The sequence below is a fragment of the Haliotis rufescens genome, unplaced genomic scaffold (genome assembly GCF_023055435.1).
Source record: "Haliotis rufescens isolate VD_foot unplaced genomic scaffold, xgHalRufe1.0.p SCAF_14, whole genome shotgun sequence".
Classification (NCBI taxonomy): Eukaryota; Metazoa; Mollusca; class Gastropoda; order Lepetellida; family Haliotidae; genus Haliotis; species Haliotis rufescens.
Window position 1 is genome coordinate 16508557 of NW_025963824.1, and position 15211 is coordinate 16523767.

Sequence of the window (15211 nt, forward strand, 5' to 3'; positions counted from 1 at the left end):
AGGAAACAGGTCCATACTTACCTTGTACTTAGATTGTGTATATGAGGAAGGAAACAGGTCCATACTTACCTTGTAGTTAGATTGTGTATATGAAGAAAGAAGCACATCCATACTTACCTTGTACTTAGATTGTGTATATGGGGAAGGAAACAGGTCCATACTTACCTTGTACTTAGATTGTGTATATGAGGAAGGAAACAGATCCATACTTACCTTGTACTTAGATTGTGTATATGAGGAAGGAAACAGGTCCATACTTACCTTGTACTTAGATTGTGTATATGAGGAAGGAAACAGGTCCATACTTACCTTGTAGTTAGATTGTGTATATGAAGAAAGAAGCACATCCATACTTACCTTGTACTTAGATTGTGTATATGATGAAGGAAACAGGTCCATACTTACCTTGTACTTAGATTGTGTATATGAGGAAGGAAACAGGTCCATACTTACCTTGTACTTAGATTGTGTATATGAAGAAAGAAACGCGCCATACTTACCTTGTACTTTATTCATATGTATGGAGAGAGAATCAGGTTCATAGTTACCTTGTGTCTAGTTTATGTACATGAGGAAAGAAAATGGTCCGTTTGTGTATGTGCGGCAAATTAATCGGGATCCATTCCAAACAATGGAATATGATATCACACACATGACGTCATGGAAGTGTTTATAAGACATCAGTTCCTGACTCAGCTGATGTCTTCATTATATGGAACCTATATTTTATAACATTTTATAACAATAAAAGATTATAAAATGTAGACAATAACCTACTCACAACAGGGACCTATCTGTCCCAAGGATAATAATGATGAGTGGATGTGTGAGTGAGTATGGTTTTACGCCGTTTTTAGCAACATTCCAGCAATATCACGCTGGGGGACACCAGAAATGGGCTTTACACATTGTACCCATTTCGGGAATCGAACCCGGGTCTCCGGCGTGACGAGCGAACGCTTTAACCACCAGGCTGAACGCCCCTAATAATGATGAAAGTCGCTCGCAAAGGCAAAGCCAGACTGAAGTCACTCAGTACAGAGGGTCCGTTATACTTTCCGTATGATATCCTTTTAAGTCTCGTAATGTCGCAACCAAAATTGGTTATACTTAGCTTGGAGCTGCTCTTTGGGCTCGGTGGGCCCAGCCGTCTAAGGCGCCAGTATTCGGCCTGCAGAGATGCATCTTGTAGGCTAGGAAGAAGAGTACGATCGTGGGTTAGCATCCCTCTTCGCCCTGATTATGATTTCTTGCTCGTCAGGGCAATTCCCATGCTCGTCGTCTCAGAAACGTCCTGAACGTCAAAGTCCTACGTCACTTCAGACTTTCTCTTAAGAAGCGTTGTTCTATAACTGAAAAACTGTTTAACGGAGCGTGAAACCAAAACTCACTCTCCTCAACTTGATATTTGTCTGCTCCTTTGCTCTGTTGCATATATCCATGTTGCTGTGCATCTTGTTTGTACAGCTATGTCAAGGTACAGGGTCGGTGGCAGGCGGGAGCAGCCCGCACGGGTGTGAGGAATGTTGTATCGGCGACCACTGCAACTCCAAGCTGTGTGGCGGACTCCGTGAGTGACAGATTCATATACAGTGAAACCTGGATAGTCGAGATCTTAGCATATGGACCGTGTTTACACATTTTAGTTGGCAGTAGTCCTGGCTTTTAGCTGATCCGAAAAGAAATGTGGTATGTGGTATCAATGTCTGGTACGTTAACCCTTTCATGTCACCTATCTTCCCCATGTAGCTGTCCATGAATCTGGTACCATGTATCTGGTGCTAGTACATTCATGTGATGTCATCTATCTTCCCCATGCATTTGTCCCAGTGTCTGGTACCACGTACCTTGTGCCAGTACATTCTTGTGATGTCACCTATCTTCCCCATGCATTTGTCCCAGTGTCTGGTGCCACGTACCTGGTGCTAGTACATTCTTGTGATGTCACCTATCTTCCCCATGCATTTGTCCCAGTGTCTGGTACCACGTACCTTGTGCTAGTACATTCTTGTGATGTCACCTATCTTCCCCATGCATTTGTCCCAGTGTCTGGTACCACGTACCTGGTGCTAGTACATTCTTGTGGTGTCACCTATCTTCCCCATGCATTTGTCTCAGTGTCTGGTACCACGTACCTAGTGCTAGTACATTCTTGTGATGTCACCTATCTTCCCCATGTAGCTGTCTATGAATCTGGTACCACGTATTTGTTGCTAGTACATTATTTTCGTGTCACATATCTTCCCCTATGAAGCTGTTCCTATGGGAGGTAGCCGACTGTGTCTGCAGTGCGAGGCAGTTCGCCATCCCAGCCAGTGCTCCACAGTGTCCAAGTGTGGCCAGGATAAGGTAAATACAAGGACACCATGTAACCACCATTTACAATGTACCTGTTATTTCATTCTGTATTGGGAAGTGTATTACTAGGACAACTTTCATTGAATTCTTTGAAGGATACATCTTATAAAGGAAACATTCCAGAATATGTCAAAGCCTGTGTTTACATCAATGTAAATACGAAAATCAAATATGTTTATATTTCAGTATTGCTCTATTTGGAAGAGGTACAAGTTTCAATTGACGTTCTATGACCTTGGTTGTTTGGAGAAGACGGTTAGTTATTTAGCCTGATTTTTTCTCATGTAAATCAATGTAGACCTCAGTCCTTTTTTGAGACTGTTGGCTGCTTTCTTGGTGGTTATACTCGTTTCGTTGATAGTTCACATTTACTTCAAGTTTTATTGGAGGTGTTTTAAATTCCGATTGTTGTAGACGAATGTGCTTTCAGGAGCATATAACTATGTGCTTGTGTCCATGGTGTTCGTGTTCGTTGAGTGAGTGAGTTATACGTATGTGTGTGTTGTATATCGATTTAATTAATCACGATTTGTATGGCGTGTCTATACACTAAATGTGATGAGATGTGAATTCACCGCGATGTATAGTCGAGTAGTATATATGATCAAAAAATGTGTGCAATAGAAAGATACATAACGTCATTTACTTATCACAAGGACCTATCACGTGTGCCAGTAGGTGATAGATACAGGTGATGTTCTAATCGTTGCATGCATAATAGCATTATAGCATAGAATACTGAATGGGTCAACGAACTATTCAATGGCGTGATCGAAACTACTGAAAATATGTATTAATTATACATTGGCCCGGCCTTTAAGAAGACAGATATAGACGTTATCTGCAATACACCGCTTGTAACCTCTGACATGTACACGCTAGGCCTCCCATGAACAAACAGTTCTGTTGTCAAACGGAGACTCATAAACCAGTATCAAAAGAGACCACATGAAGCGAGCCATGTCTCACAAGTAAATATATGGCCACCACTCTGGTACACAAAGGTTAATATGTATCTGAGATTAGAGAACATTATCTTGTATAATATAAGTGTACAAATATATTCCTTCAATTTGGATTCGGTTTTGAAAATAGTTTTGTGTGTTCGGCGTTGATCCGTTTTTGCGGAATCTTTTGCATAATTACAGGTGTACATGTGTTGTTGATTATTAAATAGTTGATTTTACGTACAAAGTTTAATAATTGAATGGATAAATGGATTAGTTAACTACCATTACAAAACATAAGATGTAAATTGTACGTACAGTTTGGTACATTTGATACAGCTGTATATATTTTGTATGACAATGTCTAAGGACATCTCATGATGGCAGGAATGTGACGGACACATGAAAGGGGAGGATGAACTATCATACGGTGGCGTCATATGCTGCAATGATGATTTTTGTAACAGCCATGAAAACAACAACCACCTGACGCCAGCACCAACTGAAACTGCAGCAACCAGATCTCAGCCTGGTACGTGGACTATTCCATAATCATCATCCTTGTTCTATGAAGCACAGTGCCAGACTCATGGGTTCCACCACATTGACAAATGGCATTCGTCATCTTGTCTTTCATCCAACATTGAGATAACACCACATCAATTAACTGAACTCAATCTGTCCCTGGAACTTAACATATCGTATCCTGATTTGTCTTCCTGTTTTGAATGTTTGCCATCTGTAGTGAAGATCCTCAGCATTTGTACTCCAGGGAACATTTGCTGTCGTGATACAAAGAAATAAAGAATGAACGTGCGTTGTATTAATCAGCATGTGTTTGCCTTATCGAAAATTCTGTCTTTCTCACTATTACATGTGTGTGAGTGTGTTAAAATAATCTAATATTTGGTTTGTGGAGGAAACTAGACATGGATAAGGAGTACCCTGAGTTCTTGAATATAATAAAAAATATGATTGTGTGTCCATGTCTTCAGTGACTACAATTAGGACTGGGAACTTGCTATGTAAAACGTGTGCCAGTATTCAACAGCCAAGCTTCTGCCAGAGCGAGACACAGTGTGGACCCGATCAGGTATTTCTAGTTCTCTCTAAATATATTCACTTAATTGGTAATATCGTCGGTTCATTTAAATGTTAATGAATTCGTTTGTGTCAAAATTATAAATGTAGAATTAGCATTCTATGTACACATTAATACATAAATTGGTGTCAGATTCGAATATGCAAGAATTTCATAGCTCAATGAATAATTCCTTAAAATATAATGAATAATTCAAATCCAACTGCGGCGCCCATGTATAAAATAATTATAATTACATATGCTTAAGAATCTGTATGAGAACTGTCAGGTTTTTATACAATAAATCCAAAAGATATTTGTATCAAACGTTATGATATGTTGGAACCCAGCTGTATTATAGTACACAAAGTATCCACGTGTTTACAGTTGCTTTGTCGAGCTGAACTATACCCATGCTGTCTGTACATTCACACACACATGTATTTCACCCTCAACAGTATTGTTCAGTGAGAAGAGTCTTCAGATTTGGATTGACCTTCTATAGTCTTGGATGTGAAGAGAAAACGGTGAGTTTTTACATGGCAACTCGTTGTTTGACGGAAGTGACTAAGACACGCCAACGACAATACATCTTGTGATACATCTTACCGAAGGCCAAACAGACCTCTCTCTTAAAATGAGTTATTGAGATAATACTCCAGGTCTGTGCTAGTCACACATAATTTTATTACACTGTTTGTGCATATCTACCAGGAGTGTGAAGACCACATGACGACTTTGGGCGAAGGAGGATTCCGCTGTTGTAATGAAGATCGCTGTAACGCTAACTTCAACCCTGTGACTGGCACAACAACACCAACAGCAATTACAATTCCTGCATCTCCTGAAACGTCATCAGTACCAACAACGACGTCTTCTCTTCCCCCTTGTAAGTATTAAGTCTTTCAATGTTGCCATTTCCCAAAAAACATTCTCATAAATAAGCTTCTAAAAATAAAATAAGCACATTACATTGATGTAAATACCATTAGTGTGAAAAATTACTTTATGGCACAAGAAATAAATGTGGCAGTTCAAATATTATCGTTTCAAATAACAGTGTCTTGATGATGGGTGAGTTCCTTCATAGTGAACACAGACAAAACTGAACATCCTTAAATAATCGGGTGCTAAATATTGTTGTGCAACTTGCAAAACTAAAGTCCTCTTCATGAAGCAAAGTGCCATACACTGTGTTTTATTAAGACAGGTATACGTCCCGTCATGTCGAGCAATATTCCAGCAGCTCCAGCCTTTAGTGTTTACATTTCACCACTTTTGAGACAATCGAGCATGCTCTTTCCACCAAGATTTCAAAGAGCGTCATACGACTCTTAAGCTTCAAAAAAGTTTTATGGTAGATATGTGGATGATATTTCCATATTTGACGCATCAATGACAAAAAATTATGTCCGATGTATTTTCCTATTTGGTTCCGTGCTGTTTTAGGTGTTAATTGGCTATATCATAGCTATTAAAGCTATATCATGGCAAGGCAAACTTGTGGTTAATGGCATGAGCAACGGTCGACGTAGTTTTTACACGGCGACAATCAATCAGACAAGACATAAAGTCTTTTTTCGTGATCACCAATTATACCCAATTTGTCATTACATAATCAACATCTACTATGAAGTCACTATTGATATTTTCAGCAACAACCATCAGAACAGGGACCCTTATATGTCAAACGTGTGAGATTGTTCAACAACCAACCTTTTGCCAGAGAGAGACAGAGTGTGGTCCAGAGCAGGTATATCTACTTCTAATATAGTCAGTGTGTGAATTGTTTCTACTGGTCAGTATGTCCTTGTCAACGAGACGAGGCGAGCTTCCTCAGCATAATATACCATAAAGATATATAAGCTGTCAAACCGATTATATTTAGGGTACGACGGTGACGGGTTTGAAGTGTTGATTGCGTTGGTTGAAATTTAAACTGTCCAAACGTCATATCAGTTAAAGTATACATCAGTTAGGCTTTGTGACATAGTATGAGATTCAATGGTTTCTACTCTTCCTTATAGTTTGAAAGAATCTTTTTTCATATAGAAAGAGTAAATAAACAAAATCAGTTATATACTATGTATCTCAAATCCTTATATGGTTGCCGTATTCTTTTCACACTGACATCAATCAATGCGGGGCGAAAGAATGTATACGCTTTCAAAATTGTATTTTACAAAAACAAATTGCATACGTTGTCAAAACGTTACTAGGAAGAAAACAGTCACCGTGACACTGCAAACCTGTCCGAATATGACCATCGAAAACCATTTCCTGTTTGTTTCAGTTTTTGGCTCCATGAAACATCTGTGTAAGCGTTCTATTGCCCGGCAAAAGATTAGTTTTACCCGTTTAGTTTGTCCGGGAGTATTGCTGAAGTGTGCTTATATCGTAATTGCTGACAACCCTCATATCTTCCCTTGCCAGTATTGCTCAGTAAGAAGAGTCTTCAAATTTGGAATTATCTTCTATGAACTTGGATGTGAGGAGAAAACGGTAAGAACTTATTTCTTCAATTCTCGGACGTTCATACAGGTTTGGCCCTCGCTCTTTGAAAGTATGAACTCACACAAAGTGAAAGTCAATTCTCGTATTTTTATATCACTATTTTATACCTCGAGAGATGTATTAGAATTTCATTTTGTGCGTGTGGCTCAATGTTTACACTGACAACCATACAATAACCAGCTGTAACGCGGAATAAAACAGTTCATCAAACGGAGAGGTGACGTGAGGTATGTATGTTCAACTTGCTCCGCAGGAACATCTTTTGTAGATTAGTAACAGCAACTAGATTAAAATAATATCATCATTAGATGAAAAAGGTCTCTTGAGAACTACCTCCGTAAATCAGTAATACATCTTAAACAGGGCGTTAAAATGGCCGACAAGATAAACGTGACGGGAGAGATTTCCGAAGTGGTTAATGAACCTGTGGCGATTACAAGTGTTAGCCATTATTAATAAATTGGCCGGTAATTTAAAGGTTATTATACAGCTGTGTCAAATCGATACTGAGGTAAAATTATAGATTGATTTTGACTGTTACTGTCATTTCAAGACACAGGTCGAGTAGTTTGGATGTACATTTCAACGTTTGGTTCACAAAACAAAGGGTCCAAATGATCAGAAACAACGCTTATGTATTTGTTCGTGGGAAGAATTTCCAGGGGTTTCCCCAGGAATGTGGAAATAATTCATCAGTGTTTACGTTATTTAAAGAAAATAATCTCGTGAAACGTATGATACTCCAAATGTGTCGTTCATACCCTGATGAACCAGTATATCGTGTAAACTACACAATAAAATGTCATGGTTCAGTGGAGGCTGTTGTAAGTGTATTTATAATACTTACAATTAGTGGCAATGTTTTGAGCTTTTTTAACCTGGTGGCAATATGTAAAACGTAATGTCCTTTAAGTAAAATAAAGACTAAATTATGATTGTAAAAGAATTCATATACAGTTCAATATCGTAGCAGTGATTTTTTTTACTTTTGTTTTGAAATATACAAATGTGACCATCATATCTTTACCACCACACACGATGTGATTACACTTTATGCATATATTTACAAGGCGTGTGAAGACCACATGACGACTTTGGGTGAAGCAGGGTTCCGCTGTTGTAATGAAGATCGCTGTAACGCTAACGTCAACCCAAAGAAACCTTCTTCTCTAACCCCGAGTAAGATTTGATGACTTGATGCACAACAGTTTTCCCGCGAAAATAGACACTGATATCAGATGACTTTGTGCTTGGGTAACTGGCATACTTGTAATAAATTAACATGGAAGCAGATCAGTATGATTATGGACATTTTTTATATTTTAAACAATATTTTCTTTTTTGTCTGCAATACAAAAGAGTACATGTCTATTACTAAAGAAATTCCAATACTGGCTGTGGGGTAGGTTCGTATATATGTATTATTAATATTAACTGAGAATCTGTATGTTTGTCTGTCATTCTTTAGTTATGCAAGAGAGGTGTGTAAGACATATTGCCATCATATAAAGGTCTTATCCAACTTGAAACGATGCATGTGTGTTTCAGTGGCCCCTGACATAATGAACACGAACCAGTCTGTAAACGTCATCGCGGGGAAAACTGTTCTTCTGTTGTGTAATGTAACCGGCAACCCTGAGCCATCGGTCACGTGGACATATGATAAACAGGTAGGGAATCGTTTAACAAGTTATAGACTATCCAAATTATTTAGTTAGTGAGTTAGTGGTTGAGTTAGTGAGAGGGCTAGAGTGTGGCTGAGGAGTTGAGGTTGGGCATGCGTGCGAGCGAGCGAATTACATATGTATATTATACGGCTTATTAACGTTATAATTGGACGAACTGACGTGTCACACAGCAAGGCTGGGTGTCTACATATACATGTAATTTACTTACCATAAGTAATATATTAAAGTGAATATTAGAGAGGCCATGCAAATTAAATACTTTTCAGCGACAGTAACTGTTTTTTGACAATTATGTTGACTCGGTAGACTATAAAGACAATCAATCAAGCGTCTGTTCTTTGGCTGCGATTCTGATTCCCTGTACTTGTATGTTTACACAGATAGGCATCTTATATTTTGAGCAAAGTAACTTGATTAATGTGAACCCCCATCAGTAGCAGTCTCTGTATACAACAATAAAGTCTAGAATCGTCTATATTGGCTGTGTAAGACGTACATTTACTCGTTTGTTGATCGTCATCATGATGACGGTCTTCATGATCATGACGGTCAACTTCATTCTGCGCATGCCCAGTTTTGAAGGATCCTGTCTACGTGTGTTAGTGTTGCGTTTCCATGTTTTCGGCATCGTGCCCTCAGATTTATGAGGCTATTTCTTAGTTTTGTGTTATGATTTCATTGTTTTATGTTGCCGACTCTTTGTGTATTGTAGGCATATAACGGTTCTCTATAGCAGTCTATAGCAGTCAGTTTTCATTGGTAGGCCTTGAATGTATCAGAAAGATGTCTGTGACGCTTTTTACTGATATTAGGAAAAATGAACAGTTCACTTATCGGTAGGTCTTTACATGTATGTCACACATTAATGTTCAACTAGTAACACAAATTAGGAATATGTTTGAATCTAATAGTATGTCATATCATCGGTCTCAACAGGTGAGCCCAAATGCCCACCCAAAAGGATCAACGCTGGCGATATCGTCCGTTAACGAGAAAAACGAAGGGCAATACAGATGTGTCGCAAACAACGCATTAGGAACAATGGAGGGCACTATCCACCTGCATGTCATAGGTGCGTCAGAGAATACACGTCCCATTTCGTTCAAGTTTTACAACTGAGTGAAGCAGAAGGAGTACATTTGTCCTACTTTAAAAGTGTTCAACATTTATAGGATTCATGTTCTATCATAGAACAATTTTGCGGGTACTCACTCACCTCTATGTCGACTGGTTATTGATCACTTAAAGCATAATTACGTCATACTGATGCATCGTTCATACCACGAAACGGTATGACGTCAACCATTTTTCATGACGTCACAGAAAGGAAACTTAGCGCCACCTGTGGAATATAATGACCGATCGCCAAAAGCTAAGAGTGCACACGGTATATTCCTTAACTGATAATTTAAAGTGTTCCCTATCTCTATGTAAAGATGACGCTGTGGGTAAGATACGTGTCTCAATGTTGTATGTTTATTGTAGAACCAGTTTTTGTGAAGGTGGAGCCTCCCATAGTGGTCATCAGTCCCGGGATGAGTGGAGTCAGGTTGAAATGCGTGGGAGAAGGGATACCTGCACCTAAGGCTACCTTGAGTAGACTCGGCGGAGACATCACCGCTGACAGGTTCTATGGCCACGTGAATCCTGCTGAGATATTGCTGGTGAGGATCACAGAGGCCAACATGTTGACGTACGATGGTGTCTATGTCTGTAACGCTACAAATGGGCACACATCAGCTTCAGCCTATCAGATAGGTAAGAACTGCATTACATTAAATTTTATCCGAGTCAATTAGACGGGTTTTTTTATAAGAGAAAGGATGAGTCACTTTGATAGTGTTATTTATTCAGCGCTGTGTATTTAAGGAATAAACGACGAATGGGATCGGAGTTGGTTATCGAACAACAAAACACTACAGGGAGAATAAACCATGAGGGGCGCGGGACGTTTATTTCTTATAATCTCTTTGAGAATGATCTAAAAGCTTTAAAAATATTAACCCGAATGATGATTCCTGCAACTGAATCCGACCTCGGTAATGTGGGACAAGTCCATTTTATGAACAGGTGGGTATTTCCCGCAAATTCTCACAATCCTCACGTCGATGACCTGTACCTTTTCTCCCAATACCGATTGTCATATCTCTCCCGCTTTTGAATGCGATCGTTCGGCTACCGCTTATCTGCGTTGCCCAGCTACATCTATGTGGAACAACCTACCAGACACTCCCCTCTCAAACAACGTCGTCCAATATCTGACGTCTTCAAGTTGCGAGCTCATTTTCGAATCTACAGAAATGACGTTATGGTAGAACAATGTTTTATCGTGAAATAAGCCACGCTTCGTTCTTCATTTTTCTTTGCGAAGTATTGCGTAGCTATCTTACATATGCTTTTAGTACGTGTGGGGACCCGGATTCTAATAATTCCCCACTACTCCATGGTCACTGCCTGTACCTGCTTCGCGATTGAATGCATGTCAGCCCCGTCGTCGTGTGGCTTTGTATATACCCCCACAAACACTTCTCTGGTCCATACTCAATTATTTACAGGCTAAAATATTGTTGACTTCGGTAAACACAAAGATGTAGGGTAAACATACTGAACACAATACCAAACTTGACGCATGAGGGAGAAAATTGAGGTCCGATGCCGTACCCTATTTTGGCTTGTACTTTACTTTCTCACGAAGAAAGGTTAAACGCACCCTGAAACATGATTTAGCGAAATAATTCGTAATCATACAAATAGTTATCCACAGGTGTGACTGTTTGCCAGCGGTTCTGGTACGCTTCGGCTCCAGGGAGATGTTCTGACGGTGAAAGGTGGCAGGTGGCGAATAATAGGCATGATTAATGCAAATATGTCCTGCAAAGCTTCTTTTGTCGAGAGTTCGGTTACAACAATTGGGTGTTAAGCACACGGACACTGAAATATCAGCAACCTAATGTGGAAAAAGGATCATCCAATGTCGATAGAGCCTCGTGAGACATCTGCACTGCTCCGCTTGGATAGACAACATCCCTTTGACAAGCAAATGTCCAAAGGATACCTGGAAGCCTTAACTAATAATTGTCATCACGGACATTGAGAAATCGACTCAACTTAATTGTCACCCGGGAGCGTGGCAAGTTTTGTCAATAATACAAACAATGAAAAGTCCGTCAATACTATGAATACCAGTTTCTAAAGTCGTTAATTATCGACAGAATAATACTCTTTCTGGAAACATGCCATACATTTTCTGTGCCATACATTTGAAGTAAAGACACATGTTCTCAAACCTTAAGGCCAAAATAATAGGTGGTGATTACCATTGTTCCAGGTGTATATATGGAACTGTGATACATGATATTTCCTATGATTGTGGACAGCGTTTTATCATTTTATTTACAGTTGCAGGCAACATAACAAGAATGCTCGGGGAGAACATTGCTTTTAATAATATCAGCACCACGCCACTGAAAGCATTCCAGTAGGTAACAGTTGACCAGTGTGGTCCATCATTCATTTCTCTGTTTCTAGAACACAATCAGTCCGGATGTGTCAATATACCATAGCAAACACTACACATCAGCTCGCCAACACACATCACATCAAACAAACCAGTGCAAACGTACGTTTACGGGCATACATGCCTGTGTAGTGCTAAATAATGTAACTGAGAGTCGAATAAGCACTGTTGGGAAGGGCAATGTGTTCATAACTCTGAGATCATGAAATACAATGATATTTCCTGCGACTGCATCACTGAATGTCCGGAATTGTTTTACATAACATGGTGCAGTATTCCTTCATTAACATAAAAGGTAAAATCTGAAATAAATGCAACTGAAAATGAATGACTATCTTATTCAGTGCCCTTTGTCTACCTGGACAACCGCAGACTGACGCATCTCCCACCACTACTGAGTTTGATCTGGTAAGATATGTATTTGATGTGATGTGTATTCGTAATACTCAAAGCCCCTGAACTGAAGCACTGTAACCTTAAAGAACACGTATTAATTACAGTCATCGAATTATATCTTACAATGAGCAGATTCGCGCGTGAAAGGGGGTCGTAACTTTGGACTTTTATTGGTGTAACGAAAAACAACGAAGGAAAATTTGAAAGTAATGGCATTGTCAGCAGTACCTTATCCCATGCATATATTTGTACATTACATGACATCGACTAAACTCAGTTATCAGTCAAGTTATCAATCAAGTTGTCAAGTTATGAAGCAATCAAAGCCACATGTGTAAATACCAAGAACAATTGACAAGTAGTAGCAATGTACACACTTTTGAAACATTATTTAACGAATACTCTCTTCACGCATGATAAATAGAGAGGCCAAGTGAGTTTATTGGTACTGTATTGTTGGTGGCAATTATCTTTGTAAATGTATGAATATATAATTTTTTTATTTGAAGTTTACACGATATACGGCTTTTCCATTGGAAGACAGGTCGGTCACATGACCGCGAAATTGAAGTTCATAAGTGTATGAACGAAACAATTTGACGTTCATACGTTTTTCAACGAGACCGTGTTCTTGAAATGACGTAAACACTGACGGACTACTTCCACATTCCTGGGGAAACCCCTGGGAATTCCCTAGCACGAAAACATGCATAAGCGTTCTTTCTGATCATTTAGAACCTTTATTCTTGGTCTCAGCGTTTCAGTATACTTTGAGAAATGTCAGAGAGCGTGACTGCATTATTTTTCACGAATATCCTCGCTATGGCCCATCCTAATGAACAAACGAAGAAATGCACATCTAAACTATCGTAGTATCGACTCGATCCGTGCCTAGGCTGACATTGACCGCCTCCAGCAATCTATGAATTTACCTTTGTGTCTGTTTGACGCATCTTTATTCACCTTTCAATGATCGGCCAGTTGATCAATGAAGACTAACACATGTAACCGCCAAAGGTTCATCAACAACTTCGGAAATCTCTCCCGTCACGTTTATCGTGTCGGCCATTTTGACGTCTTGTACTTGATGTAAATGTATTACGACGCGCTGTCATTGTGACTGACTTACTGAGATAGTTCTTTACAGACCTTTCTCATCTAATGAGGATATGATTTGAACACATGTGCTGCGTAAGATGTTTATGGAGAGCAAGTTGTGCTTCCATACGCCCATGTAACCTCTCTTTTATGAGGAACTATTTTACTCCGCGATATAGCTGGTTGTTGTATGGCTGTCAGTGTAAACATGAAGTCACACGTACTAAATAAAATTGTGTTGAGATCTAGGCCTGAATCTTTTGAGGTAAGAAATTGTGATAAAAAATTTATAAGAATTGACCTTCACTTTGTGTGAGTTCATTGGAGTATGAACCTTCATAGAGTGAGAGCCAGACTGTATGAACGTTGGAGCTTGCGACGACGTTCATACAATGTTTGGCCCTCACTCTCACACAAAGTGAAGGTCAATTCTTAATTACATTAGTGATACATGTCTTTGGTAGACAGTTTCTTCTAATAGCAACAGTAATACATACAAGTAAAAATTCATATCTATCGTCGATACCTCGATCACATAAAGGCCAGTTTCTCATGAATAAATCCATTTTTTGCGCCACCTTCCATATTTTTTTGTCAACCGTAATAGTCCCCCTCTAAACTTCACTAATATATTTTGAAGCTTTAATTCGCTAATTCCATAAAGATGTATTTCTGGTTCTAACAAACAATTGCATTTTCTATAAAGCTTGTATTCTCTACAAAGGTACTAGATATCAGTATTTGAAAATAAAAGGGCCATGAACATAACCATATCGGACTATGAATGAAGGAGAAACAAACAAAAACAATTTGAAATATATTAGTATTATTATTTACAAAGATTGCTTAAATAAAAGTTCGCTTCTTACAAACATGTACGGCGTACATCGTCATGACACATTGCAGCAAAACTTTGACTAGGACGGTGATTTCGTCATAAACATTTATACATTATATGTAACCTTTCTAGCAATATATTTTCAAGGTGGGAGGAAGTTTGTATTTAGAACCTCTTGGTGCATGATAATACTGGAGGGATGGTAATGTTTTACCTGGGTTACACACCTACATGTAACTGACCTGATTTTGGATTAGGTATTATTGATGAAGAAAATTATTTATTTATTACATGATCTGTCACCATTTGAAAATGTGATAACAGTGTGACATACAGACTCAAAGTGTTTGATATTACAAACTGTGCTGTTACGAAAGTAACGCTTTTCTAATATGTTAATGCAGGGTGAGCTGATTTGTACTTCAGCAAGAAAAGTTGGTCTTATTGATACAGATGCTGGCTCGGTCACGTGGCTTATCAGGTATGCTGCTTTATAAACTATTTAACTTGTAAATTTGATTTTCACCGAAAAAATATCCTGATCACATATTCAGTTCATTAGATTTACTACTACATTGTTTGGTGGTATTAAACAATGATATATTGATGTAAATTTTTGTTTAGACCTGATGGCAAGGCACAGTTCTTAAATGGATCCATGAGTGGTGAGGCTATATATTAAAATTAACTATGTTTCATAGACAAATGCGATGTGGTGATTCAACCACAAAGAACCAATTCATTAAAAAGGTAAAATCCTGATAACAAGTGCAA

The 15211-nt window shown here is 38.8% G+C and overlaps 1 protein-coding gene across 1 annotated transcript in view; it reads left to right on the forward strand.

Moving 5' to 3' along the window:
- The window catches only part of LOC124152571 (hemicentin-1-like), a 30475-nt gene that overhangs the window by 4581 nt on the left and 10683 nt on the right, over nucleotides 1-15211 (forward strand). Inside the window, exons 5-21 of the mRNA XM_048395435.1 lie at nucleotides 1468-1570; nucleotides 2255-2349; nucleotides 2545-2613; nucleotides 3693-3837; nucleotides 4301-4398; nucleotides 4845-4913; nucleotides 5101-5275; nucleotides 6042-6139; nucleotides 6820-6888; nucleotides 7971-8079; nucleotides 8449-8570; nucleotides 9525-9660; nucleotides 10074-10346; nucleotides 11988-12066; nucleotides 12450-12513; nucleotides 14842-14918; nucleotides 15062-15102. Coding sequence (XP_048251392.1) covers nucleotides 1468-1570; nucleotides 2255-2349; nucleotides 2545-2613; nucleotides 3693-3837; nucleotides 4301-4398; nucleotides 4845-4913; nucleotides 5101-5275; nucleotides 6042-6139; nucleotides 6820-6888; nucleotides 7971-8079; nucleotides 8449-8570; nucleotides 9525-9660; nucleotides 10074-10346; nucleotides 11988-12066; nucleotides 12450-12513; nucleotides 14842-14918; nucleotides 15062-15102 — 1822 coding nt within the window. The remainder of the gene's footprint in view (nucleotides 1-1467; nucleotides 1571-2254; nucleotides 2350-2544; nucleotides 2614-3692; nucleotides 3838-4300; nucleotides 4399-4844; nucleotides 4914-5100; nucleotides 5276-6041; nucleotides 6140-6819; nucleotides 6889-7970; nucleotides 8080-8448; nucleotides 8571-9524; nucleotides 9661-10073; nucleotides 10347-11987; nucleotides 12067-12449; nucleotides 12514-14841; nucleotides 14919-15061; nucleotides 15103-15211) is intronic.